This window comes from Myotis yumanensis, unplaced genomic scaffold (genome assembly GCF_028538775.1).
Source record: "Myotis yumanensis isolate MYYU_CA2020_CCGP unplaced genomic scaffold, mMyoYum1.0.hap1 SCAF_14, whole genome shotgun sequence".
NCBI classification, from domain to species: Eukaryota; Metazoa; Chordata; class Mammalia; order Chiroptera; family Vespertilionidae; genus Myotis; species Myotis yumanensis.
The window spans coordinates 58,401,198-58,426,866 of NW_027223765.1; the positions used below are offsets into that span (position 1 = coordinate 58,401,198).

General features: G+C 40.6%; 1 protein-coding gene across 2 annotated transcripts in view; it reads left to right on the forward strand.

Moving 5' to 3' along the window:
- PPP4R2 (protein phosphatase 4 regulatory subunit 2) overlaps positions 1 to 24,685 on the forward strand; it is a 57,954-nt gene extending 33,269 nt beyond the window's left edge. Inside the window, exons 3-9 of one of the 2 annotated variants that reach the window (XM_070391036.1) lie at positions 7,374 to 7,544; positions 19,122 to 19,215; positions 20,369 to 20,406; positions 21,306 to 21,380; positions 21,593 to 21,736; positions 22,427 to 22,719; positions 22,931 to 24,685. In XM_070391036.1, the coding sequence (XP_070247137.1) occupies positions 7,374 to 7,544; positions 19,122 to 19,215; positions 20,369 to 20,406; positions 21,306 to 21,380; positions 21,593 to 21,736; positions 22,427 to 22,719; positions 22,931 to 23,247 (1,132 nt within the window). In that variant the 3' untranslated portion in view covers positions 23,248 to 24,685. The remainder of the gene's footprint in view (positions 1 to 7,373; positions 7,545 to 19,121; positions 19,216 to 20,368; positions 20,407 to 21,305; positions 21,381 to 21,592; positions 21,737 to 22,426; positions 22,720 to 22,930) is intronic. The other variant, XM_070391037.1, reaches the window with a different exon arrangement.
- The last annotated feature ends 984 nt before the right edge of the window (positions 24,686 to 25,669 follow it).

The window sequence follows — 25,669 nt, forward strand, 5'->3', positions numbered from 1 at the left end:
AAAAATCTTCACCTGAGGATATGTTTTCTGGGTTTTGTTGTTGTTGTTGTTGTTTATTTTTATTGTTTTAGAGAGAGAGAAACATTGATGTGAGAAACATCGTTTGGCTGCCTCCCATATGCTCCCCAGCCAGAGATCAAACCCGCAACCCTTTTGTGTAGGGGGTGATGCTCCATGCAACTGAGCCACCCTGCTAGGGCACGTTGCCTTTTTTATTTCTGATTTTATTTTTGTCTTTTATCTTTTTTCTTTATTGAGTCTAGCCTGGGTTTTCTGAATTTTATTAATCTTTTCAAATAACCAACTCTTTGTTGCATTATTTTTTTGTAGAGTCTTTTTCCCAAGTCTGTTTCATTTAATTCTGCTCTAATGTTATTTCCTTTCTTCTGCTGACTTGGGCTGCTTTTGTTCCTCTCTTTAAGGTTTTTTATGATGTAGTGTTAGGTTGTTTACTTGGGATTTTTCTTGTTTCTTGAGATAAACCTGTGATGACATAAACTTCTCTTTTATTACTGTTTTTGCTTCTTTCCAAAAGTTTTAATATGTTGTGTTGCCATTCTTACTTGTCTCTGTGTATCTTTTTATGTCATTTATTTCTTTATTTGACCCAGTCATGTTTTAGTGGCATATTGTTTCATGTCCACATTGGTGGTTTTTCCCACTTTTTGCAGTTGATTTCTAATGTGGTTGAAGAACATGCTTGGTATGATTTCATTCTTCTTAAATTTTTTAAGGTTAGTTTTGTGCCCCAGCATATGTTGAGAATGTCCCATGTGCGCTGGAGAAGAACGTTATCTAATTTGGTGTTCTAGGATGAAAGGCTCTGTAAATATCAATTATGTCCAGTTGGTCTAATGTGTCCTTTAAGGCCAGTGTTTCCTTATTGATTTTCTGTTTGTATGAACTATCTGTAGTTGTTAATGGGTATTTAGGTACCCTGTTATCATTTTGTTTTTACCAGTTTTTCCCTTTAGTTCTGTTAGTAGTTGCTTTATATAAATTATTTTGGTGCTTTTTGATTGGGTGCATATATATCAGTGTTTTATTTTTTGCCCCTTTTATCGTTATAAAATGTCCATTTTTGTCTCTTGTTACCTTTTTTATCTTGAAATCTCTTGTCTGATATGGCTACACCTGCTTTTCTCTGAATGGCATTTGCTTTGAGAATCATTTTCCACCCTTTCACTTTCAGCCTCTATATGTGTCTTTATAGATGAGATGTGTCTCCTGAAGGCAGCATATGGTTGAGTTTTTTAAGTTAAGCACCTCAGTTTTGGATTGTGTGTGTGTTAGGGAGGGTTACCATTAGATTTATGCAGAGGGAAGTTTCATATGTACAGTAGTCATTTATTCCTGAATGCATCTGATCTCTATTTCACTTTGCAAAATTCAGACCTTTACCTATTACTTTTGGGTGGCAATTCCTCTCTTTCAGTAGCTTGAATATTTGATTCCACTCTCCTTGCTTGTAGAGTTTCTGCTAAGAAATCTGACGTTAATCTAATGGGATTTCCTTCATAGGCAATTGCCTTATTTTCCCTGATTGCCTTGAGAATTTTCTTTGTCATTAATATTTGACAGCTTTAATACAATGTACCTCGGAGAAGGCCTTTTTGAAATGCTCTATTTGTTTCTTGGATTCGAGGATCTAGTTTTTTCCATAGGTTTGGGAAGTTGTTGCCAACTGTTTGAATAGGCTCTCTGTCCCTTTCTACCGCTTCCTGGTATACCTATTATTCTTAAACTAGTGGCCCGGTGCATGAAATTCGTGCACATTAAAAGGGAATTAATTAGAGGAAATATTTTAATATTGCTATTTGCCCTTTCTCCATAATAGAAGTGTCAGAGATGAAAGAAAATTAGTAAAATGTATATGAAAATCTTCCTCCTGTCAGAGTCTGGGGCGCACTGCAGGACCCAGAGTCAAGTCCCCACCCACCCGTGCTCACCTCAGAATCACACGAGACCCAGACCCGGCCGGCCCCACACCCATTGGGCGAGATCCAGACCCGGCCAGCCCCTCCCCCGTCAAGCCCTGCCAGGCGAGGGGTGCAACCTCAGGTCCCCCAGCCTGGCGCCGGGGTGGGGGGGTGTGTGGCTTGAGGTCCCCCGGCACAGCACCAGGGCGAAAAGTGCGGCTTGAGGTCCCCTGTCAAGCTCTGCTGGGTGCGGGGGAGGCATGGCCTGAGGTCCTCGATCAAGCCTCACTGAGTGTGGGCGTGCAACCTCCGGTCCCCCAGCCCAGCACTGGGGCGGGGGTGTGTGGCCTGAGGTACCTCGCCCTGGCGCCAGGCAGCCTCAGGTCCCTGCTGATTGCTCATTATGGGAACCTCACCTCCGCTGTGGGCGCAGCCATCTTATGTTATGGGATTCCTGCCTCTGCTGTGGGGGGCTGCCTTTTTGTTACACTGTGATGGTCAATTTGCATATCCCTGCTTTATTAGATAGGATTATTCTTACTGATGGAGTCAGATAGTTTCTCTTCATCTGCCTCATTTCTAGATATGTCTTCCATATCACTAGTTCTTTTCTCCATCTAGTCAGTTCTATTTCCTAAGCTTGCCAATTCATTCTAAAATTCTTACCTGATAAAGTATTCATTTTGTTTGTTGATTTTACTTCTGAGTTCATTTAACTATTTGTATTTTCTTGCATCTCTGAGTTTCAGAACTGCAGTCTTGAATTCTCTGCCATTTAAATCATATATTTTTAAGTCTTTAAGTTTACTTTCTGAAGATTTTTTATTTTCTTTTTGAGCTGCCTTGTTTCCTTGGTTATCCATGGTATTTGATATCTGTCTAGACATCTATGGTAATGAAATAGGTTTTTTCTTTTTCTTTTCTTTTTTTAAAGAGTGGCACATCTGTAATAGGTTGATAAGAAGTTCTGCTTTTGTTTTCCAATAGGTGGTGGTGAAGCAAAAGTCTTTTTAGTTTCTTTTGCAGTGATCTGGCTTCTCAAATTTTGTGGGGGTGGTAGGGGTGGAGGAAAATGCCCTGTATTATGTGGGAAAGTGGACATCTCTTCTGTGACCAGGCTTTCTGGGTCTCAGGGCACCGCCCCTGTAGGGAAAGTGAAATCCCAGTGCTGCCTACTGCCTTTGTGGCTTTATTCTCCCATGATGATGACTGGCAGACCTCAGCAGCCTCACCTTTGTATCTCCACCCTGGGATTATCCCCACCTGTCTCTCAGGGGGAAAATGTTTCTGTGGCTTTAGTTCTCAGGTTTGCAGATAATATGCTCTGCAACCTGACACTCACGGCTACAGCTTCTTCTGTCTCACCCCCCACCCCCACCTTCAAACTCCGCACACGCACACACACACAACACACACACACTCACTACCTCTGAGAGGGCAAGGGGAGGCTGCCAGGCTCTGTGGCTTTGTTTATCTATCTGGAGATGGTGGTTACCAGACAACCAGAGCGGCACTTCTGTGCTCTCTCTGCTCAGGTCACTTGGTTCAGCACAGGGCCTACAGAACACTCCTCTGGAAACACTCACTGATCTCTCTGCTCACTGTATCTTTCTACTACTCCTGGCTGAAGGCAACCTGATTCCTCCCTCTCTTAAGACTGGAAAGTGAGATCTGAGTTCCAGCTTTGGGCTGCTGGCTGTTTCCAAGGCGTCATTTCAGCTTTTTCTCTTCCCTCCTCCCTTGGACCCTCCCACTCTCCCATCTTTGGATGTTTCAATGCACGGATCTCTCAGAAATGTTTGTGTGTTGAGCAGGGAATCTTTTGTTAAATTATGGCTGTTCAAGTTGTAACTTACAGGGCAGAGACCAAGGGGGCTGTCACTCCCTAGATTTTTTTTTTAATGGTAGCTGTTCAGTAATGGTGCAACCATATGTGATGCAAATTAAAAGTCTTTAGAGACTATCCCATGCATAAGGTGGAGGAACTAAGGAATATTAAACTAGGATGCCAAATTTAAGAAGTAAAAAGAATAGAATAAAGGTTAGTGAAAAATACATGAAGATGTACTTGATTGCTAGGCAGGTTATGGACTATTTTTATTATGTTTCTTTCTGTAAATTCTACTTTTTTACAATGACTACGGTTGCTATAACCAGAAAAGGGAAACACACACCTATCTTTTATTTTTAAACTCTAATAAATTTTGTAGTAATCTTACTGAATAGATCTGTGTTTTCTCATATACCAGATTGCAGGCTCTATCCCAGCTACATGAGGGGTTTCTCTCTCTCTTGTCTCTCCCCCTCCCTTCCACTCTCTCTAAAAAAAATCAATGGAAAAATATCCTCAGGTGAGGATTAACAACAATAACAAAAATCTGAGTATGTATTTTGGAGAGGAATTTTTTTATGTGGAGGAATTGATTCTAAAGTTGAAAATGTTTCTTGAGCACCTGACTGTTTAGAATAAATTTATTTTCATGTTGAAAATAAGGTTTTTTTGTTGTTCTTATCTGGTTTCTACTCACCCAATAAATAAGTACATTTCTGAGAAAATTATTTTTGTCATCAAATTTTCAGTTGATTTGCTCAAGACTTGTTTTTGTACTCAAATTATATAATTGGCAGGAAAGCATTTTTTGTTTTTATTATAAAGGTGTGTTTTTCCATGGTGTAATTCAAATTGCATCTCTTGGATCTAATTTAGAGTAACTGTACTAGATATTTGAAACTTAAAATACAGTGTGTTCATAATTTATTCCAGTTGAGCTACTGAATTTCTGACTGATAATTTAACATCATAGGGGTTTTTTGTGTTTTTTAAAAAAATATATATATATTTATATTGATTTCAGAGAGGAAGGGAGAGGGAGAAAGAGATAGAAACATCAGTGATGAGAGAATATCATTGATTGGCTGCCTCCTGCACACCCCCTACTGGGGATTGAGCCAGCAACCTAGGCATGTGCCCGATTTCGGGACCCTTCAGTCCTCAGGCCGATGCTCTGTCCACTGAGCAAAAGTGGCTAGGGCTTTCATAGGGTTTTTAAAGCTCCCCACAGTTTGCTTTACCTGGGCCTCATCACTTCTTCTCTGATTATTTCCATTAATCGGTGCATGCATGTATGTGTTTGTACATAGGCACATGGGTTTGGGGCAGGGTGTCACAGGTTGATTGGCAAGTGCTTAATGGAAAGATGGGGTAAGAAAAAACATGTGTATGTGGAAATCTTAATTCACTAGTGACCAATTGTGTGAGACCCAGGACACACACCCCCCCCCCCCCCCCCCCCCCCCCCCCCGCATGCCATGGGACATTTGGGTAGTTTACATCTTTTGGTTATTGTGAATAATACTGCTGTGTCCATTGGGGACATGTATGTGCTCGAGTACCTGCCTTCAGATCTTTTGGATATCTACGTAGGAATGAAATTGCCAGATCGAGGAACTACTATACTGTTTTACACAGAGGCTGCACTATTTTTCATTCCCTTCAACAGTGCACAAGTGTTCCAACTTTTTAACATCCTTGCCAGCCAATACTTGTGGGGTTTTTTCCCCTTTTTTAAATAACAGCCAACCTAATATAGGTGGAATTCTATCTCTGTGGTTTTGATTAATATCCCTAATGATTAGTGGTGTTGAGCATCTTTCGATGTGCTTATTGGCCATCTTTGGAAAAATGTTTATTCATCTTTGATGTCACAATATCTTTTATATCAATACTGATTGATGTCTCCCAACCCCTGGCAAATGCCTTTCTGCTCTCTGTCTCTTTGAATTAGACTATACTAGTACCTCATATGAATGTATCAGGAACCTTCAAAGTTCATAGTGACGAATAAACATTTTTTAGACTAATTTTTTGTGTTAGTTTTATCATTGGCCACAAATATTTGAGTTGTTTATCTTGAAGTGATAAACATTTATTTTTGAGAAAAGGACAATAATCAGTTGTTTGTTCTTGAGATGTCCATAGTATTTTGCTATGCAGAAGTGCTTTGTACTTCTCATTTTGTTACACAGAATATTAAAACGAAAATGATGTGTATTAAAAGTTGATATTTAGCGCTGACCGGTTTGGCTCAGTGGATAGAGCGTCGGCCTGCGGACTGAGGGGTCCCGGGTTTGATTCTGGTCAAGGGCATGTACCTTGTTTGCGGGCACATCCCCAGCAGGGGGTGTGTAGGAGGCAGCTGACTGATGTTTCTCTCTCATTGATGTTTCTAACTCTCTATCCCTCTCCCTTCCTCTCTATAAAAAAATCAATAAACTATATTTTTAAAAAGTTAATATTTAACAAAATTAGTAATTTTTTGTTTATTAAACTTTCAGTGAAACAGGTTTACTGTGAAATTATTGTAGTGAAGATGATGATGACTACTAATAGTACAGTTTGGTACTGCTGCCTTGATTTGTGGTGAAGTGTCATCATTTTTACCCACTGCTATTTTTGCATCAATAGCCCCCAAATCAACACAGAGACATTTTGTTATGTTAACAAATGGGGGTGAGGTAGGATTCTTTACTAGGTTATATGAGCACTAGAGGCCCGGTGCATGAAATGTGTGCACGGGGTTTGGGGGTGTGCCTCAGCCCAACCTGCACTCTCTCCAATATGGGACCCCTTGGGGGATGTCTGATTGCTGGTTTAGGCCCGATTCCTAATCTGGTGGTCAGACATCCCTCTCACAATCCGGGACTACTGGCTCCTAACCGCTCACCTGCCTGCCTGCCTGATTGCCCCTAACTGCTTCTGCCTGCCAGCCTAATCACCCCCTAACTGCTCCCCTGCTGGCCTAATCGCCCCCAACTACCCTCCCCTGCCAGCCTGGTTGCTCTTAACTGCCCTCCCCTACAGGCCTGGTCCCGCCAACTGCCGTCCCCTGCCGGCCATCTTGTAGCAGCCATCTGTGACAACATGAGGGCGGCCATCGTGTGATGACATCGCAAGAGGGCATAATGCCATCTAGGATTTTATTATATAGGATTATAGCTTAGGGTATGGCTTCGCTTTGACTCGTACACTTGACATTATAAATGTGAACTTGGGCCAATATCTAATAATGTATTTTAAATGGGACGGTTAAACCTTCCTGGTTAGATTTGCTATGTGGCAGAGAATGTAAACAAAATAGTGTTATAAATGCTAAGAATAGGGTATAGCACATAATTGGCTTTCAGCCAGAAGTAGTTCATTTTAAAAAAATTTTTATCAGGGATTAGATTTCATTTGGGTCGAGAGTTGGGAGAAATGGATGGAACCAGGTCGGAGCTTATGATCCAGATTGATTAGGCATGGAGCATACTGCTGAACAAAGACATTTTTACTTCTACTACTTATTAGATCTTCATTTTAGTGGCATTAGTGATGGTAAATTCTGTATTTGTGCTTTGTGTTTAAGAATTGTAAAGCTACATGGTATTCAGTTTTTTTAATTTTTTTTCTTGCAGGATTCAGTGGTCCCAATTTAAAGGCTATTTTACTTTCAAACTGGAGAAAGTGATGGATGATTTCAGAACTTCAGCTCCTGAACCAAGAGGTCCACCCAACCCTAATGTCGAATATATTCCCTTTGATGAAATGAAGGAAAGAATACTGAAAATTGTCACTGGATTTAATGGGTATGCACTTAATACTATTTTAAAGGTTTGCTCTTTAGATTTTTCTTTAAGTTTTGATGCATCTGGTTGCCTGACTATCCATTAGATTTAGTTCTGTGATATAGTTACTGATTTTCAGCTTACAAATATTTAAAATATGTACAGTATTAAGTTTTTTTTGGTAAGAGTTTATTTGAGCCAAACTGATGACACATGCTGGAAAGCAAGATCTCAAATGCAGATGACAGTTTTACAGTTTCTTTCATGCATTTGAAATTAAGGAGGGGAGTAAGGAAGATTAGAGAAGGTGAGAAAAAGCAAGTTGGGGATTGAATTGCAGCATAAATCATTTGCTCTCCAGAAGAAGGGGTCTGTAAAGAGACATTTCAAAAGGTGTTATTTCACATGCAGAGAAACAGTGGTCAGGGCTTGTTTAAGGCAAAGATAAGTTGTTGAGTAAAGAAGTTTTATGCCTGGGGCGTGACTACCAGCCATGACCTGCCCAGTGATGAATTGATGATCAGATCACCCTGTTAGGTTATATTCCATAGAACCCCTTTTACATTTACAGTTCCCTTATTTGGTCATAAATCAGTTCAAAAGATTCATTGATGAACCTTTTGGTCCAATAGTGTGGTCTCACTGCACTAGGAGGGCTCATTCTTAAGAAGTCTCAATATGGACATTGTCCTGTTGACAGTTGGGGATGGGATCTGAGTTAAGGCTGAATTTTCTCCCAAAGGGAAGGGCAGGTAGATGGTCTTAAGGCTGCCTTTGTCTTCACTGACAAAAAAATACCACTCTGGGTCATTTCTATAACTAGCATGATCTGAGTTTTGTCATGTCTCATCCTATCTAATAATAGACAAAGATTGAAATTAACCATACCTCCGCTACGCTTCCCATTGGCTAATCAGCGAGATATGAAAATTAACCACCAACAAAGATGGCGGCCGACAGCCATGCAGCTGAAGCGAGTAGGAGGCTTGCTTGCTTCAGTGATGGAGGAAGCCAAGGTTCCCCGCCTGCCGCGGCCCGGCTCTGAGCTCCACTTTAAGCAACAAAGTTGCAATTATAGAAGCTAAACAAACCCCAGATACCTGCTTTCAGCAGGCCGTTGCCTCCGAGCTGGAGTGGCAACAAAGTTTCAATTATAGCAGGGAAATAAATCCCAGAATAAAAAAAAAAAAAAGGAGAGGCTGGGAGCTTCAGTCGCCGGTGGGCTTGGCCAGCCTGAAAACCCTCAGCCCCTCATCCAGGCTGGCCAGGCACCCCAGTGGGAACCCCCACCCTAAAGGGGGTGCAGGCAGCCTGAAAACAGCCATCAGCCCCTCATCCAGGCTGGCCAGGCACCCCAGCGGGACCCCCAGCCTGATCCAGGACACCCTTCAGGGCAAACCAGCCAGCCCCCACCCGTGCACCAGGCCTCTATCCTATATAGTAAAAGGGTAATATGCAAACTGACCCTAACAGCAAAAAGACTGGGAATGACTGGTCACTGTGACACACACTGACCACCAGGGGGCAGACGCTCGATGCAGGAGCTGCCCTCTGGTGGTCAGTGCGCTCCCACATGGGGGAGCTCTGCTCAGCCGCAAGCCAGGCTGATGGCTGCCAGTACAGCGGTGGTGGTGGGAGCCTCGCCTGCTCCCTGCTGGCAAGTGGACATCCCCTGAGGGCTCCTGGGCTGCCAGAGGGATGTGTGACTGCCAGCTTAGGCCCAATCACCCAGGGAGCGGGCCTAAACCAGCAGGTGGTCATCCCCCGAGGGGTCCCAGACTGCGAGAGGGCACAGGCCGGGCTGAGGGACCTCCCCCCTGCCCCCCGCCTCGAGTGCACAAATTTTTGTGCACCGGGCCTCTAGTCTACACTAATAAAAGAGAAACATGGTAATTGGTGTACGACCGCTACCCTTCCCATTGGCTAATCAGCATATCCTTATGCAAATTAACTGTCAGCCAAGATGGCGGCTGGCAGGCAGGCAGCTGGAAGCGAACATGAGGCTTCCTTGCTGCAGTGAAGGAGGACTCCAACATTCCCCGCCTGCGCTGCCGGCCTCTGAGCTGGCAGTTTGAAACATTCTAACAAATATAGGCCAGGATCTCAGAGCTGAAGTTATACATTGTTTTGATTATAGAACCGAAACAAACCAGATACCTGCTCTCAGAGCTAGAGCCAGAGCTAAAGCTGGCCCAGAATAAAATAAAAAAAAAAGGAGCCGTTGGGAGCTTCAATCAACAACCGCCAGCCTGAAAGAAGCCCTCAGCCCCTCACCCAGACTGGCCAGGCACCCCAGTGGGGACCCCCACCCTGATCCAGGTCACCCTTCAGGGCAAACCAGCTGGCCCCCAGGCCTCTGTCCTATATAGTAAAAGGGTAATATGCCTCCTGGCACCGGATCAGCGTGACGGGGGGCAGCGCCCAAACCCCCTGATCGGCCCTGCTTTGTGTGTGACAGGGGGTGGCACCCCAACCCCCCCCCCCCCCACGGGCCCTGCTCTGTGTGTGACAGGGTGCGGCACCCCAACTCCCACCCCCCCACGGGGCCCTGCTCCGTGTGTGACAGGGTGCGGCGCCCCAACTCCCCCCCCCCACCACCCCCACCCCCACCCCACGGGCCCTGCTCTGTGTGTGACGGTAAACCATAACCTCCCCATCGGCCCTGCCCTGAGTGTGACAGTGGCGGTGCCCCAACCCCCTGATTGGCCCTGCTCTGTGGGTGATAGAGGGCGGCGTCCCAACCCCCTGATCCGCCCTGCTGTGTGTGTGACAGGGGGCGGTGCCCCAACTCCCCTATCGGCCCTACTCTGTGAGTGACAGAGGGGAGCTCCTCAACCCCCTGATGGTCCCTGCTCTGTGTTTGACAGGGGGGAGCTCCCCAATCCCCTGATGGGCCCTGCTCTGTGGGTGACAGGGTATGGAGCCCCAACCCCCCTGATGGGCCCTGCTCCATGTGTGACAGGGGGCGGTGCCCCAACTCCCCTATTGGCCCTACTCTGTGAGTGAGAGGGGGGAGCTCCTCAACCCCCTGTTGGGCCCTGCTCTGTGTGTGACAGGGTATGGAGCCCCAACCCCCCTGATGGGCCCTGCTCTGTGCGTGTCGGGGCGGCGCCCCAACTCCCCAATCGGCCCTGCTCTGAGCCCGACCAGGGGCTGCATCCAGGGATTGGGCCTGCCCTCTGCCACGCGGGAGCAGGCCTAAGCCAGCAGGTCATTATCTCCCGAGGGGTCCCAGACTGGGAGAGGGCACAGGATGGGCTGAGGAACCCCCTTTCCCCCTGAGTGCACAAATTTTTGTGCACCGGGCCTCTAGTATATATATAAAAGTCCAGTGACCAGAATGGCGGAACGACCGGTGGCTATGATGTGCACTGCAGCAGCCAACCAGCCTGATCCGGGTCTTGATCAGCCCCGCAAACACGATTGGGGGCGGGGCCAGCTGCCAATCGCCTGCAGCCCCCATTGGGGTGGGCTAGCTGGACCCCACCTGTGCGTGAATTCGTGCACCTGGCCTCTAGTGAATAATAAGCAGGAAGTTTTACTTATTTGGGGTAGTTGACTAAAATGTAATGTGGCTATACAAGAGGGGTCTGGAAAAAGTACAGAACCACCTGATACCTAAAAACGTTTGTTACATCATCTCTAAGGACGGCATAGTCATAACTGAGAGGTGCTTATCATCTTCTGGCATGATAGTCTTTCCAACTTTTGAATTTCTTCTCTAAAGTTATTTTAATATACATGATTAATCAGATTTTGCTTAGTCCTGAAAAGTTTCACATTGTTTTATGTGTGCGCACAAACACAGACATTTCTTGTAAGTTTCTGCACTTCAGAACCTCTTTACACGTCTTTTAAAAGTCATATGTGAGATTTTTATACTCTTAGGTCTGGCTTGTAGATATAAAACATACTTCATATTTTATTTTTGTTTGCTTTACAATTTAAGATTATTCTAGCCTTCTTTGTTACTTTGTTCTCTTACTTCCCTGACCTATTAGTGCTTACTGGATTTTCTGCTGCTTGGTCAGTTTGGAAAATAGAGTTTTTGCACTTTTAAATGTATTTGTGTCATTGCTGGTTGAACATATTTACTCTAGTAGTTAAAATGTGTTTATTTACTTTTTCTTCACTCCCTTGCATTCTATTAGCATAACTAATTGCTAATCAGAATAATTTAGTAACCTTCCCTCCTTACTCTACCCCCCCTCCCCAAAAAAAACAACCAATGTTGTCTCGTGGTAATATGGTCTGAGGTGATGATCTCTCTAATAAATTTTTTAAATTGAAAGGTAGGAACTAGCAGAAATCTAATGAATTTTTTCTTGACGACTTTATTTGATGCAAGTAAAATAATTCCTACTACTGTAGGCTCTGTAAAAGATGATTAACTTGATTAAAAGTATTGACATTTGCTACAGATTTATTTTGGGATGGGAAATAGTACAGATATTAGTTTATTTATCCTTATTGAAAGAGTCTGCTTCTTTATTTTCTTAAATTTTTTTTTTTTTTTTTAAATAACATGCTTATTGATTTCAGAGAGAGATAGAAACATCAATGGTGAGAGAGAATCATTGATTGGCTGCCTCCTGCAAGTCCCCTACTGGGGATTGAGCCCGCAACCTGGACATGTGCCCTTGACCGGAATCAAACCTGGGACCCTTCAGTCCACAGACTGACACTCTATCCACTGAGCCACTATTTTTTATACTTACCATTTCACAATGACATCTTCAATAAATCTAAATTTCTGCAGTTTGGTTTAAGATATAAAATCCTCCTATATAATAAAAGGGTAATATGCAAATTGTCCCCTCCACCAGGAGTTTGACTGGAGTTCAACCAGGGGGTGGGGCCGGCTGGCCGGCCCGATTGACCCTGATCAGGGTGGGCCAGCTGGACCCCACCTGTGCACGAATTCGTGCACCAGGCCTCTAGTATATGTATATGAATATTGATGTATGTGTATATTTTATCCACATGTTAAAGTCTGAGTATAGAAAGAACCTATTGATGTCAAGCATGTCAAACTCGCGGTTGGCGCACCGCGAGTGTGATATGCTTGCACTTTAAAGATAATACTGCAGAAAACGAGTGGCATTTCTGTCTTTTGTGGGACTTCAGAGGCAACAAAACTGAACCCATTCAGCCTTTAAAAATTGTGATATTTAAGTTAGTTTCCACCTAAATAGTGTTAACTAAATTAACTAAAGCACAAAACAAAAGTGAATTGGCTATTGTAGCTTTTTTCTTAAATAAGATGTCTGGTTTAATGATTATCTCTTTAGTCTTTTACTCTACTGGCCTCTTTCTTATATTTTGTATTTATCTTTTTTTTATTATGTTTTTATTGATTGGAGAGAGAGAGGACTGGAGAGGGATAGAGATATAAAAATATCTATGAGAGAGAAACATAATCTATCAGCTGCCTCCTGCATACCCTCTTACTGGGATCAAGCCTGAAACCCAGACATGTGTCCTAACAGGGAATCACACCGTGACCTCTTGGTTCCTGGGTCAAGCTTAACCACTGAGTCACACCGGCTGGGCTGTATTTATCTTTTTTGTGAAGAAAGTTGCTTATACACATAGAGATGAGGTAGTTAATTATCTGAATTTGTTTATCTTGGACTTCAAGTCAAATTCATATTTATTTTTTTAATATTTTTATTTTATTTTGTGTTTAATCTTCATTGTGGAGAATATTAGAGATGTCCCCCATTGCCCCTCTTTAACCCGTGCCTGTCCCACCCCAGGCCTTCACCACCCTACTATCTATGTCCATAGGTAAGATCTATGGTTAATTTCTTCCTGTTCCTGCCTCCCCCCTTCCCTCTGAGATTTGTCGGTCTGTTCCATGCATCCATACCTCTGATTCTATTTTATTCACCAGTTTATTTTGTTCATTAGATATCTTGTTCATTTTTATTTTTATATTCAATTGTTGATAGATATGTATTTGCTGCCATTTTTTTCACTTTTTTTCTTTATTGATTAAGGTATTACTTATGTGTCCTTATCCCGCCCCCTATTCCCCCCCCCCACCCCCACACACACACTTATGCCCTCACACTCGTGGTGTCTGTGTCCATTGGTTATGCTTGTATGCATGCATACAAGTACTTTGGTTGATCTCTCCCCTTTACCCCCACCCTCCCCTACCTTCCCTCTGAGGTTTGAGCATCTGATCAATGCTTCTCTGTCTCTGGATCTGTTTTTGTTCATCAGTTTATGTTGTTCATTATATTCCATAAATGAGTGAGATCATGTGATATTTATCTTTCTCTGACTGGCTTATTTCGCCTAGCATAATGCTGTTGCAAGTGGTAAGAATTTCTTCTTTTTTACCTCAGTGTAGTATTCTATTGTGTAGATGTACCACAGTTTTTTAATCCACTCATCTGCTGATGGGCCCTTGGGCTGTTTCCAGATCTTAGCTATGGTAAATTGTGCTGCTATGAATATAGGGGTGCATATATCCTTTCTGATTGGTGTTTCTAGTTTCTTGGGATGTATTCCTAGAAGTAGGATCACTGGGTCAAATGGGAGTTCCATTTTTAGTTTTTTGAGGAAACTTCATACTGTTCTCCACAATGGCTGCACCAGTCTGCATTCCCACCAGGAGTGCACGAGGGTTCCTTTTTCTCCACATCCTTACCAGCACTTGTCATTTGTTGATTTGTTGATGATAGCCATTCTGACAGGTTTGAGATGGTACCCGCATTGTTATTTTGATTTGCATCTCTCTTTTTAAAAAATATATTTTTTATTTCAAAGAGGAAGGGAGAGGGAGAGAGAGATAGAAAGAAACATCAGTGAGGAGAGAGAATCATTGATCGGCTGCCTCCCGCATGCCCCCCACTGGACATCGAACCCTCAACCTGGGCATGTGCCTTTGACTGGAATTGAACCAGGGACCCTTCGGTTCACACGCTGAGGCTCTCTTCACTGAGTCAAACCAGCCAGGGCTCAGATGATTAGTGACTTTGAGCATGTTTTCATATGTCTCTTGGCCTTCCTTATGTCCTCTTTTGAAATGTATCTATTTAGTCTGTTGCCCATTTTTTTGATTGGGTTGTTTATCTTCCTTTTAAGTTGTATGAGTTCCCTGTAAATGTTGGAAATTAAACCCTTATCGGAGATAACATTGGCAAATATGTTCTCCCATGCAGTGGGCTTTCTTGTTGTTTTGTTGATGGTTTCTTTTGTTGTGCAGAAGCTTTTTATTTTGATGTCAGCCCATTTGTTTATTTTCTCCTTGGTTTCCATTGCCCTAGGTAAGGAGTGGGCAACCCCTGGCACGCGTGCCAAACATGGCACGCCAGTAACTTTTGCTGGCACTCGAAACCCTCTCTTATAATCTTCCATTTACAATTTTTCAGTAAACAGGGACAGATTACAATCATACTAAGATATATAACTAATGTAAAATGTGTAACCTTATTTCCTTGGAATTAAAAGGAATATTTTTTAAAACAGATATATCTTTGGTTTTGTGCCTCTGTAGTTGGTTTTTGGAGCATTTGTGTCTTCCTACATTCTCCGTTAAATAGTAGGTGGGACCAGGATGATAATAGGAACTAAGATTTATTGAACGCTTCATTAAATATTTCAGGTACTATTAAGTGATTTATGTATATCATGTAAGAAGTGTGCTTTCAGAATCCCTGTTTTCCTGATATAAGAACATCATGATTTAAGACAAGTAAATTCAACTTGGGCAAGGTCCCCCAGTCACCTAGCCAGTGTGTGTGTGTGTATGTTGGATTTTGTAGGCATTCTTATTTTTAAAAAAAATGCTGGCTAGTCATGGCCTTTTTAAACGTATGTGTTTTTTTCAGTTCCTTAAGTACTATAAAAAATTCCATCTTACAATGTGGGCAAAATAAAGGTAATATATTACAGAGTAAACTGAATGCATTATTTTTGAAATAACCCAAAATATTTTTCTACTAAGTTATTTTATAGTATGCCTTTTCTAATGAACATCTTTCCCCCATTACCCAAATTTAGGGATTCTGGTTCATGTTTTTCATTGAAAGTGAGTTGCGTCCTTTTTTGTTCCCTTTTTTTTGGCACATGTATCTTAATTTAGTGAATTTTATTGGGGAAAGCCTTAATATTTTCAGGAGATAAAATATAAACTATTTTGTGTGCTATGTGTAATGGGAGAGTAACAGAAACCAAGCATTCATTTTGATTTATCTGGTTTATTCTTATGCCTCCTTTCAAAGACCTACCTCGAATTAAATGTTCCCACGTTCATGCTTACTTCCCTGGCATGCATTTTTTTCTATCCTCATTGCACTGTGTACCTAATATTATTATTACCTTTTATTAATGTAATTATTTACATGTCTATCTGCTTGGCCAGTAAGTTTTTATAGCGTATAATAGGCCCTTTTATTTATTTGAAAATATATTTTTTAAATAAATCTTTATTCAGATTATTACAGTTGTTCCCCTTTTTTCCCCCCATAGCTCCCCTCCACCCAGTTCCCACCCCACCCTCTTCCCTTACCCCCCCCCCCCCCCCCACTGTCCTCATCCATAGGTGTATGCTTTTTGTCGCCGGGTCAAAGGTCATACACATGGAAAATGTAGCTATTTCCATCCGCAACGTGTCCCTGTGCTCGGTAAGGTCTCTCACGACTTGTTCACGCTCTACTCAGAAAGGGTATGGAGCCACGTAACGGCTTTTTAAAATAATGTATCCTCTTATGTTTAAAATGAGGATTTCGCTACCAAAAGTGAGGAGAAAGCAACACTACAGCTGGTCTCGCCCTCTCGCCCTTCGGGTGATAGTTGTGCGTGGGGCTGTGAGCTGATTCGTGGGCAGTCGACGAAGCTGTCTGGGCGGCTCACTCGGTTCCGCCGGCTTCCCAGGGGCTGTCGCAGCCTCGCAGGGGGTGTGGCAGCCTCACGCAGCCTCGAAGGGGCCGTCGCAGCCCCGCAGGGGGCGCCGCATCCCACGTTGGGGGTGAAGGTGCGAGACAGAAGCTCCTCTCGCTGTCTCTCCTGCTGCTCCCTTGCGTATCACCCATGCTGGAAGTTTCTGAGAGCAGTCTGCAGGTGCTGGACATCATACTTTAACTGGTCAACACGAAGTTTGGCATTCTGTCTTTTGTTGGGAGGCTCCTTGCTGGACAAAATCTCCAGGTGTTCTTGCTGGCTGAATATCTGGTATGCTTGCTTGGATTTCATTTTCTACTAAGTGCACAGACTGCTTGTCTGCCGTCTCCCGGCGTCCCATGTGAGACTGGATCTGGTGGGCCTGCCTGTGCTTTTGCTGGTACAGCGGTTCCATGTCGCCGGCCCAGCCGGGTCCAGCTCAGGCTCCGGCTTCCTCCGAACCTGATTCTGCTTCTTGAGTGTGTCCCTTATGGATGCGAGGAGTTGAAATCTGCAGTTTGTTGGGTTATGCTGCAAAAGCACAGGTGGTTCCTTTTGTGCCACTGGTACAGCTTGGGTGGGGATGTAAATTGAGTAGGGCGGGATCTCAGAGAATCACCAGGGCGGAGCAAACAACAATGGTTGTCGTCAGCTTCTCCAAGACTCCTCGAGTCTCCGCGTCCCCACGTCCCCGAGTGCCTGTGAGCAGCTCTGCGAGAAAGCCACCCTTGCTCTCCGACCTGCTGCAAGACAGTCCCGCCTCTCCCCGTAGGGGTCTGGGACCTCAGAATCCTGCCCCAAACAAGCTCAGTGGATTCGAGAACTTGTATCCCCTTCCGATTCAAAAAAACCGCGCATCCAGTTGCAGCCTGCCTGGCGCGCGACTCCATATCTCTGTTCTTGGCGCCTCTGCACATCCTACTCAGTCTCAGTGTGCTTCTTTCTTTCCTTCCAGTTGTAGAACTTCCACTGGGCCAGCTTTCCCATGGTTCTGGATGATAGCTGTTTTGTCTTATAGTTGGTAGTTTCAATGTTGTTGTGCACAGGTCTATACCTTTTGCCGCCAATTGGTTCTCTGAAAATATTAACTGTATGTAAAAACACCTTTTAGTGCAGTGTTCAAAATTACAATGTTAAAATTTCCAACGGATTCTGTTATTTACAAGTAGAGAATATATAATCCTGTTCAAGTGAGGAAGGGAAGTGTTTGACATTTAGTGCCATCTCTTGGGCATTCGACAAAATGACTTTAAAGGCTTCTGAAAGTGTCTGTGAATGAAAATGAATTTTGCCGACATTGCTATGCAACGTAATGTGCATCTTCCTCCTGAAAGCGGTAATGATAATCACCCAAACATAAATAGTTCATAATTGGCTGCAGTTTTACTTAACCTTCCTAGAGAAAATTAGCCAAACATTTAGTGTAAATGTGTTAAATGGGAAGCTTAAATATACTCATTTTTTAAAGCTCATCTTAATTTAAGAGAAAGTATTAGCTTTTGATGTGTGAAAGAAATTTACTTGATGGAAATACATTATCTGTGTAAGTATTTGCCAGTTAAGGATTTTAAATTTCTTTTTTTTTTTAAAGCATGTTCTTTTATTGATTTTTTACAGAGAGGAAGGGAGAGGGTTAGAGAGTTAGAAACATCGATGAGAGAGACATCGATCAGCTGCCTCCTGCATACCCCCTATTGGGGATGTGCCTGCAACCAAGGTACATGCCCTTGACCGGAATTGAACCGGGACCCTTTAGACCACAGGCCGAGGCTCTATCCACTGAGCCAAACCAGGCAGGGCAAGGATTTTAAAATTCTTAACACCGGGTGCTTTTTTGTTTATTTTTGGTTAATATATAGACTTTTAATTACAGTGTCACTATGAGATATTTACTGAGGAAGTAACAGGTGGTGGTGGTGACGATGTGTGTGTTTAAGGTTTGGAGAGTAGTGATCTAGAAGAGAGGCTAAGGTTCAGGTATATTGCTATACTCTGAAATCATGTAGTACACTTAAGATGTACCTGTATATATCAAAGCCTAAGCGACTGTTATGACCAGACAGCCGGCCAGTAGCTAGAATGCGCACTGACCACCGGGGGACAGATGCTTAACACAGGAGCTGCCCCCTGGTGATCAGGTGCACTCCCACAGCCAATCTCCCGTGGCCGGCCAACCTCCCGCAGTCCCTCCCCCCAGCCAGCCAGCCCCGATTGCCTGCCAGGCCAAGGGACCCCACTGTGCACGAATTCATGCAACGGGCCTCTAGTTATAATTATAAAGCAGAACCATACCTCTGGTACTTTTCCATTGGAGTGATTTGTCTTATTCTATCTGATAACAAAACATAGTTTTTTTGAAGACTTTAAAGAAATCTTTGTGTGCAAAAGAATGATTGAGGAAAAAATTTTGAGTTGGAACAGTTTTTTTTTTTTCAGTTTTTAAACTTTCTGTTAATTTTGGATATTCTGTATTGCTTTTTAAGGCAAGGAAGGGAAAATTGTTTTCTTTGTAAATAAAAAGATAGGTGTGCCTATTGTCTTGCCTGTTTTTAAATGACTCATTCATTCCGCTATTGTAGCATTTTCTTTTGTAGCTTAACACATGCTTGACTAGATAAAAGCTTTAAAAAGTGAGACTGATAATGTTTCTAATTTTCTTGATAATTAATGGACCTCAAACTATAAAATTATATTCTTTTACAGTATCCCTTTCACTATTCAGCGGCTATGTGAATTGCTAACAGATCCAAGGAGAAATTATACAGGAACAGACAAATTTCTCAGAGGAGTAGAGAAGGTATATATTTTGTTAATTGAAATTATATTAAACTATAGCATAATAGATTTAAGAAAAAACGCATTGAGTAAGAGTTGTTGTAGTCACCTTTTCTTGAAATAAGTTTCGCAACCTACTTGAAGTTTTTCCCAAATTGTTGTCTGAATTGTGGTCAGAGTTTCGGAGAATTTAATAGAGGGGCAGAGGAGGGCTTATGATCAATTAAGTTTAGGAAAGCAACTTAGGATTCTCTCCTGGATATTCATAGTATACATCAATATATTAAATGTTCTATGAAGTTCTGTAATTGATATTTTAAGTTTAATAGAGTGTTTTGCAAACGTGTTAATCCATGGAATTCATTTATTTCAGTTCTGGAATTGAGATGTACACAACTCTGGAAAATCACTGATACAAAGCATTAAATTAGATGTTGAGAAAGGTAAAGGTCAGCTTGAAGAATGAAGAAAACACTAGGTTTTCTGTGAGTGAGGTGATATTAGTAATAAGGAAAGGGCATTTCGGACTGAGGGAAAAGTATGATGAGCGAAGACAGCAAGGTGTTTGAGGAAGTTGACTTGGGTAAAGAAGGTGAAGGAGCCCTGGAAACCAAGATGGGACCAGTGGGTGGCTAATCCCCTCACTTGGTGATTGATCCTAGTCCAGTGTTCATTTTAAGATTATAATTCAAATTCAGTTTATTTACCCTGGGAGCTGGAATCCAAAACTGTTACTTAGTCATTTACAGTAGATCAAAAGGCCTTACCAGGTTAATGTTTTTAATCTCTTGTGGTATATGATACTATACATCAGGCTTTGATTGGTACTGCTTTATAAGGAAATTCATTTATACTTGGCCTAAAACTTCAATGTCTAAGTATCTTGGGGGTGATTCTAACTACAATAAGGAGAGGGTGGTTCTACTTTATTACATGAAATATATAATGTTAGGGCTCCAAAGTAACTAAAGTAGAGTAAAAAAAAAATAAATGCATTAGTAGGATATTAGATTTTGGTCTTTTGTTGTTTGTAAGTTTTATTTTAAAATTTTTGTTAGTAAAATCAGAATAAATAGAAACTTAACCTACCAGGATGAATTTGAGAAATTAAAAACAAATGATTAAACTTACGCTGTATTACTTTTCCTCGTTAAATCACCAATTTTTGCTTGCAGAATGTGATGGTGGTTAGCTGTGTATATCCTTCTTCAGAGTAAGTAGAGAGACTTTTCTGTTTCTAATATGTTAGTCTTAAAAAGTTGCATTTATTTTATATATAATGAAACATAATTACACTTATAAATACCTGTGAATCTATCACCCAGTTTCCAAAATTGAATATTACCAATAATATTACCTGTGTGTTTTTGCAATGAAGGGGTTTGGGTTAAGGAGATTTGTGATTTACCATAATCTTCACATTGTTGGATTTATGTATTGTCATGGCACTCAGGGCCCTGGGATCTTATCTAGATACCTTTCCAGGGCATCTTTAGAAATTTGGCTACTTGATTACATTCCTCTTCATGATGGAAAACTGTTTCCAGTTCTCCAGATTTATATAGCAAATTAAGATACCGGTTAAGGGTACAGTCCTTGGCACTATTAATGTTTTGTTAATGAGTGGATATCTTGGAAATTACAGGAAGTTTAGCAGTGCCCCTGGCCTCTACTCCCTGGCTGTCACTAGTATCCCCTTTTCCCCCAAAAGAGTCTTCAGACACTGTCCAGTGTCTTCCGGGATGCAGTGTGGGGTAGAGGGATTGTGAAGAGGACATTGCCTCCCATTGAGAAAAGTTGATTTAACACGTTAAGCGCCAGCCTGTTTTGTCTTCTGGACAGAAAGTATAGTGTCAGTCACCAGTGACTGACTGGGCGTTTAACGTGTTAAGGTTAAAAAAATCTCTGATTTAATAGACAAAAACTGAATTTCTTTTCAGAATTTTTTCAAGAATATACATGTTATTAAGATAATCCCACAATTGTTACTTCTCACAGAGGTCTTATTGTTTGGTTTTGCAACAGTGATATCTTACAAAAGATGTAAATTCTTGATTCTTGTCAAAACTAATACATGAAACCATCCATAACAGTGTTTGTTTTGTCTCATAGGAAAAACAATTCTAATAGTTTAAATCGAATGAATGGTGTTATGTTTCCTGGAAATTCACCAACTTATACTGAAAGGTAAGACTCTTGATTTTTAATATCCAAAGAAAGAGTTTACATATTTTAGTTTTGAGTAGCAGGCTCGATATTCTTTTTTAAAAATTAGGCATTAAGAGGATAATAAAATATACTAAACAGAATTAGTTAATGTGGATCTGAAAGTCAGAATGACCTTGAAAGGGATGACTTTCAGCAAAATGGGAAAATGATGTTCACTTGTCTTACCACAGGGCTAATATCAATGGGCCAGGAACACCTAGGCCACTTAATCGACCAAAGGTTTCTATGTCAGTCCCCATGACAACCAATGGCTTGCCTGAGAGCACAGATGACAAAGAGTCAAACTTACAGCAAACTGAGGACAAAAGTCACAGGTGTGTTTTAGATTTATATTTAAAAACAAAAACTGTTTATAAAATATTAACATTAGTGATTTTCAGCACTCATTGTTTACTATCTATAATTTACTAAGGTTTTGAGGTATAGGACAGGTTTTAATGTGATAGGAGCTTTTAGCACATACTGAAGATGGGCATAGAAAAGACTAAAACTGCTAAATTAGGGAGGTCCTCCTTATAATGGGGTCTTAAGAAAATAAGGTGGTCATGATGTATTTTAATTTTTTTTTGAAAGTTACTAGAAAATATATTTGTAAATGAGTTGAAATTTTGTGAATAATTTCTTATTATATAGATCATAAAATGAAACATTTATATCTCATCAAATTTTCTACATCATTTAAGGGAAAGAAGACTGAATGAGTGAGAGGATTTAAAGAGCATGCCCATATGGAAGACTTGTAGTTTTATTATAGGAGAACATTTAACTTACTGGAGAATTGAACCAGAAAGGTCATATAACTTGTTGACTAGTTCCAAATGGTAAATATTCATTAAACAGTTTAGGTTCCCTTGAAAATTTTCTCGTGTTCTCTTGGCCCAGGTGGTATAATTTAACTTTGACACTGAAATACAATTTAAAAAAAATAATTAGATCTTTAAAATGAGAATGTAGAGGATGAAGAAAATTATTTTATTAATGACACTTAAAAAAACCATTTACAGTCATTCTCCGACACCTGCATCAGAAAGCTCCTCAGTGAGCCCGATGAAAAATAAACATCCAGGTGAAGATGCTGTGGACGCTGAGGGGCATGAGGTAAAAAGACTTCGGTTTGACCGAGAAAGTGAAGTCAGGGAGACAGCCAGTCAGACATCTTCCAGTGAAATTTCTTCCATTCTGGTAGAAGAAACAGATGCATCATCTTCATCTCAGGATAAAGACAAAGAAAGTGGTTGTTCCAGGCAACACTGTACAGAAGAGGAGGAAGAGGAGGAGGAAGAGGAGGAAGAAGAAGGTATTTAGAAACCATCTGTAAAAGGGTGGAGTAAGGAGATCCTCAAATAAAGAACGTAACATAATGCTGATGTTGGGCTTTTATCCCACATTTATGTAGTTGCTGCTCAATTTCAGGGAATATGATTTTGAACTGTAGAATATCACAATTCATGAAATTGGAGGTATTTTGAAAATAAAATTTAACTACAACAACATTTGCTTATTTTTAGAGTCTTTTATGACATCAAGAGAAATGATCCCTGAAAGAAAAAATCAAGAAAAAGAATCTGATGCCTTAACTGTGAATGAAGAGACTTCTGAGGAAAATAATCAAATGGAGGAATCTGGTCTGACTCAAGCCGGGAAAGATTTCCATTCTGAAGGTAGTGAGAACACAGGCCCTGGCAGTGGTGGCTCTGATTGCCATGAAACAGAGGAATTGGCAGAACCCAGCTCTAGTGAGACTGGAGAGGTTCTCTCAGAATCATCCATGGAAAACGATGATGCAGCCACAGAGGTCACAGAGGAACCAATGGAACAAGACTAATTAGAGACAGTATTTTACATACAGTTCTGGTTTTACACTGTATAAAACTTTTATGTAATAAAGTGGACCTTTAGTTTTACAAGAGAAGCAGGTTGTAATATAAAGTATTTTGTGGGATAAATCCTGAAAGAGTTGTACATGTAAGAACTATGAATATTGGTTCCATAGGTCCTGCTTACCGCTGACTGTTTTGGTTTTGGTCAAATCAGTGGTTTGTGTGTATAGATTTTTTTTTTTTAGAATTAAAGTTTTTTAACTGGAAAGTAATTATAATTTTGAAAACCTTTTGGAGATTATTTAGTTTATACATACACAAAAAAGCTTTTTGTCTTGTCTTTTTCTGACAGCTCTAGCAGTTTTCATATTTTGGTCATAGTTTCAGCATTTTAACGTGAATTTTAGGGTTTCATGCTGATTTCCAGATTTTATTGTTTGACTGTACAATGGAACTTTAAGTCATATATGCATACATATATATATATATATATATATACATATATACACATATATATTATTCTAAGGGGGGAAATGTTATATTTTTCTGTTTCTATAAGAGATGAATAAATACAGTGGATACTTTTTCTATTGGTCATGACTGAGTTCACTCTTTCAGAAGACAGTTTCTTTCTCTTCTAAGTAACTCAAATAAAATTTGGCCCTTGTGAAACCCTGGAAATCTAGAGTCTGTTGAAAAACCAGGTTAAACACATTCCAAGAGATCTGTTCAAACAAATTCTTTTGTATACCTCTGAGGTGCCTGAAACGACTTCATTATTTATGAGAAAATGTGCTTTATCTTGGAAATTGTATTCAAACATGAGCTTACTATTTTGTAGAATGAATGCTTATAAAGCTGACATGAGAACGTCTCAGAACTGAGCAGTTTCCTTAACTTTTTTGCTTGCTTTTCTGAACATTGTGAATATTACACATTTCTTTCTAAATTATTCTAGAGTATAATATGTCAATGATATGAAACACCACTGTACTGGAAGAATTAATATATTACTTTAGTAATGTACTGGAGCTAAATGACTGAAGCTTTAGGGGTGCATAGAAATCACCATAATTTGTATGACATTTTGAAGTGAATTAAATATTTTTGAACATGCTTCTTCAACAGCCAGTGTTATATTTTTCAGATCAACAGAAAGCACAATAATTACTGTAAACTCAATATTTTCAAATTCACATATCTAATGTCATGTAAGATGCAATTTTCCTGTCAAATTACTGGCTGCCAAATTTATACCTGTTTCTTTGGCTGTACCTTTTGATATTTAGAATTTTTAAATTTCTGTAAAGTAGATTTTGTAGGATGTAATGTGTTCACTGCCTTTGTGACGCGGTATATAACTGTAAATTTCTGTGTGTAAACTGAATGCTTGGGCTTTCAATACAGTATTCATATAAAGCAATAAATACTAATGTTATGAAATATTTGAGTACATTTTTATCAAAAATAAAATCTCTTTTTTAGTTTCAGATACCTGAAGTAAACAGATGAACTTATAAAACTGATGCAAACAATTTCTGACACTGTATCATAATGTTTTTGGGTGATTTGGATGGCAACTACAATTTTGCATTTTGACCACTTAAATTGCTATGACTAAAAATACCAGGACGATTTGGCTCCGTTTATGTTTGTAGGGTAACATACTACTGACTGGCTTGACTTCGGTTCACAGCAGCTAGATATATCTATGAATATGTGGTAGTCGAAATAAGAACAATACTGATTTACTGTACTGGAGAAAAATCACACACACTTTTTAATGTTGCAAAAATGTTAAAATGAAGCAAATTTTAAATGCAATATTTTTTTTTTAGTGACCTATTAACCTTATTTTGTTGAGGGGTATTTTGCCAAGGAGAAGAGATTGTAAACATGTTAAGAAATCTTGAAATTTTCTTTAGCATATTTATGAAATTATTGTCAATGAACCTGTTCTTTAGGACCCTGTGACCTTTTGATATTTTTATTTTAATTGTGCCATGGACCATTTGTAAACAAATAGATTTACTTTGTTGCTTTAGGTTGAAGTTTTAGCAATCATGACTTTGAGGTCTGTGGTTTATTTGTAAACTTGCGATTGTTATTTTTGCAAGGGCAAATGTATATCTTTATTAAATAAAGTACAACAATGGTGAATGTACCAAAATGCTGTCACTTAACTCTATGAGAGATCTGCATTTTGATCTATAGCTTAATTTCATATTTATGTTTCATATGTTGATCATAGATCACACTTGTTGCTTTTTATACAGAAAATTGTAGAATGCTCATGAATATCTTTAGGATAGAAGGACTACCTCTGTAGTTAAACTGAGGAACCTTGTTCCACTGATTTAAGATACTGATGCCCATTTGGAAGTAAATTTCCACAGGTGTGCATAGGTGCACTTAGACTTTGCTTCA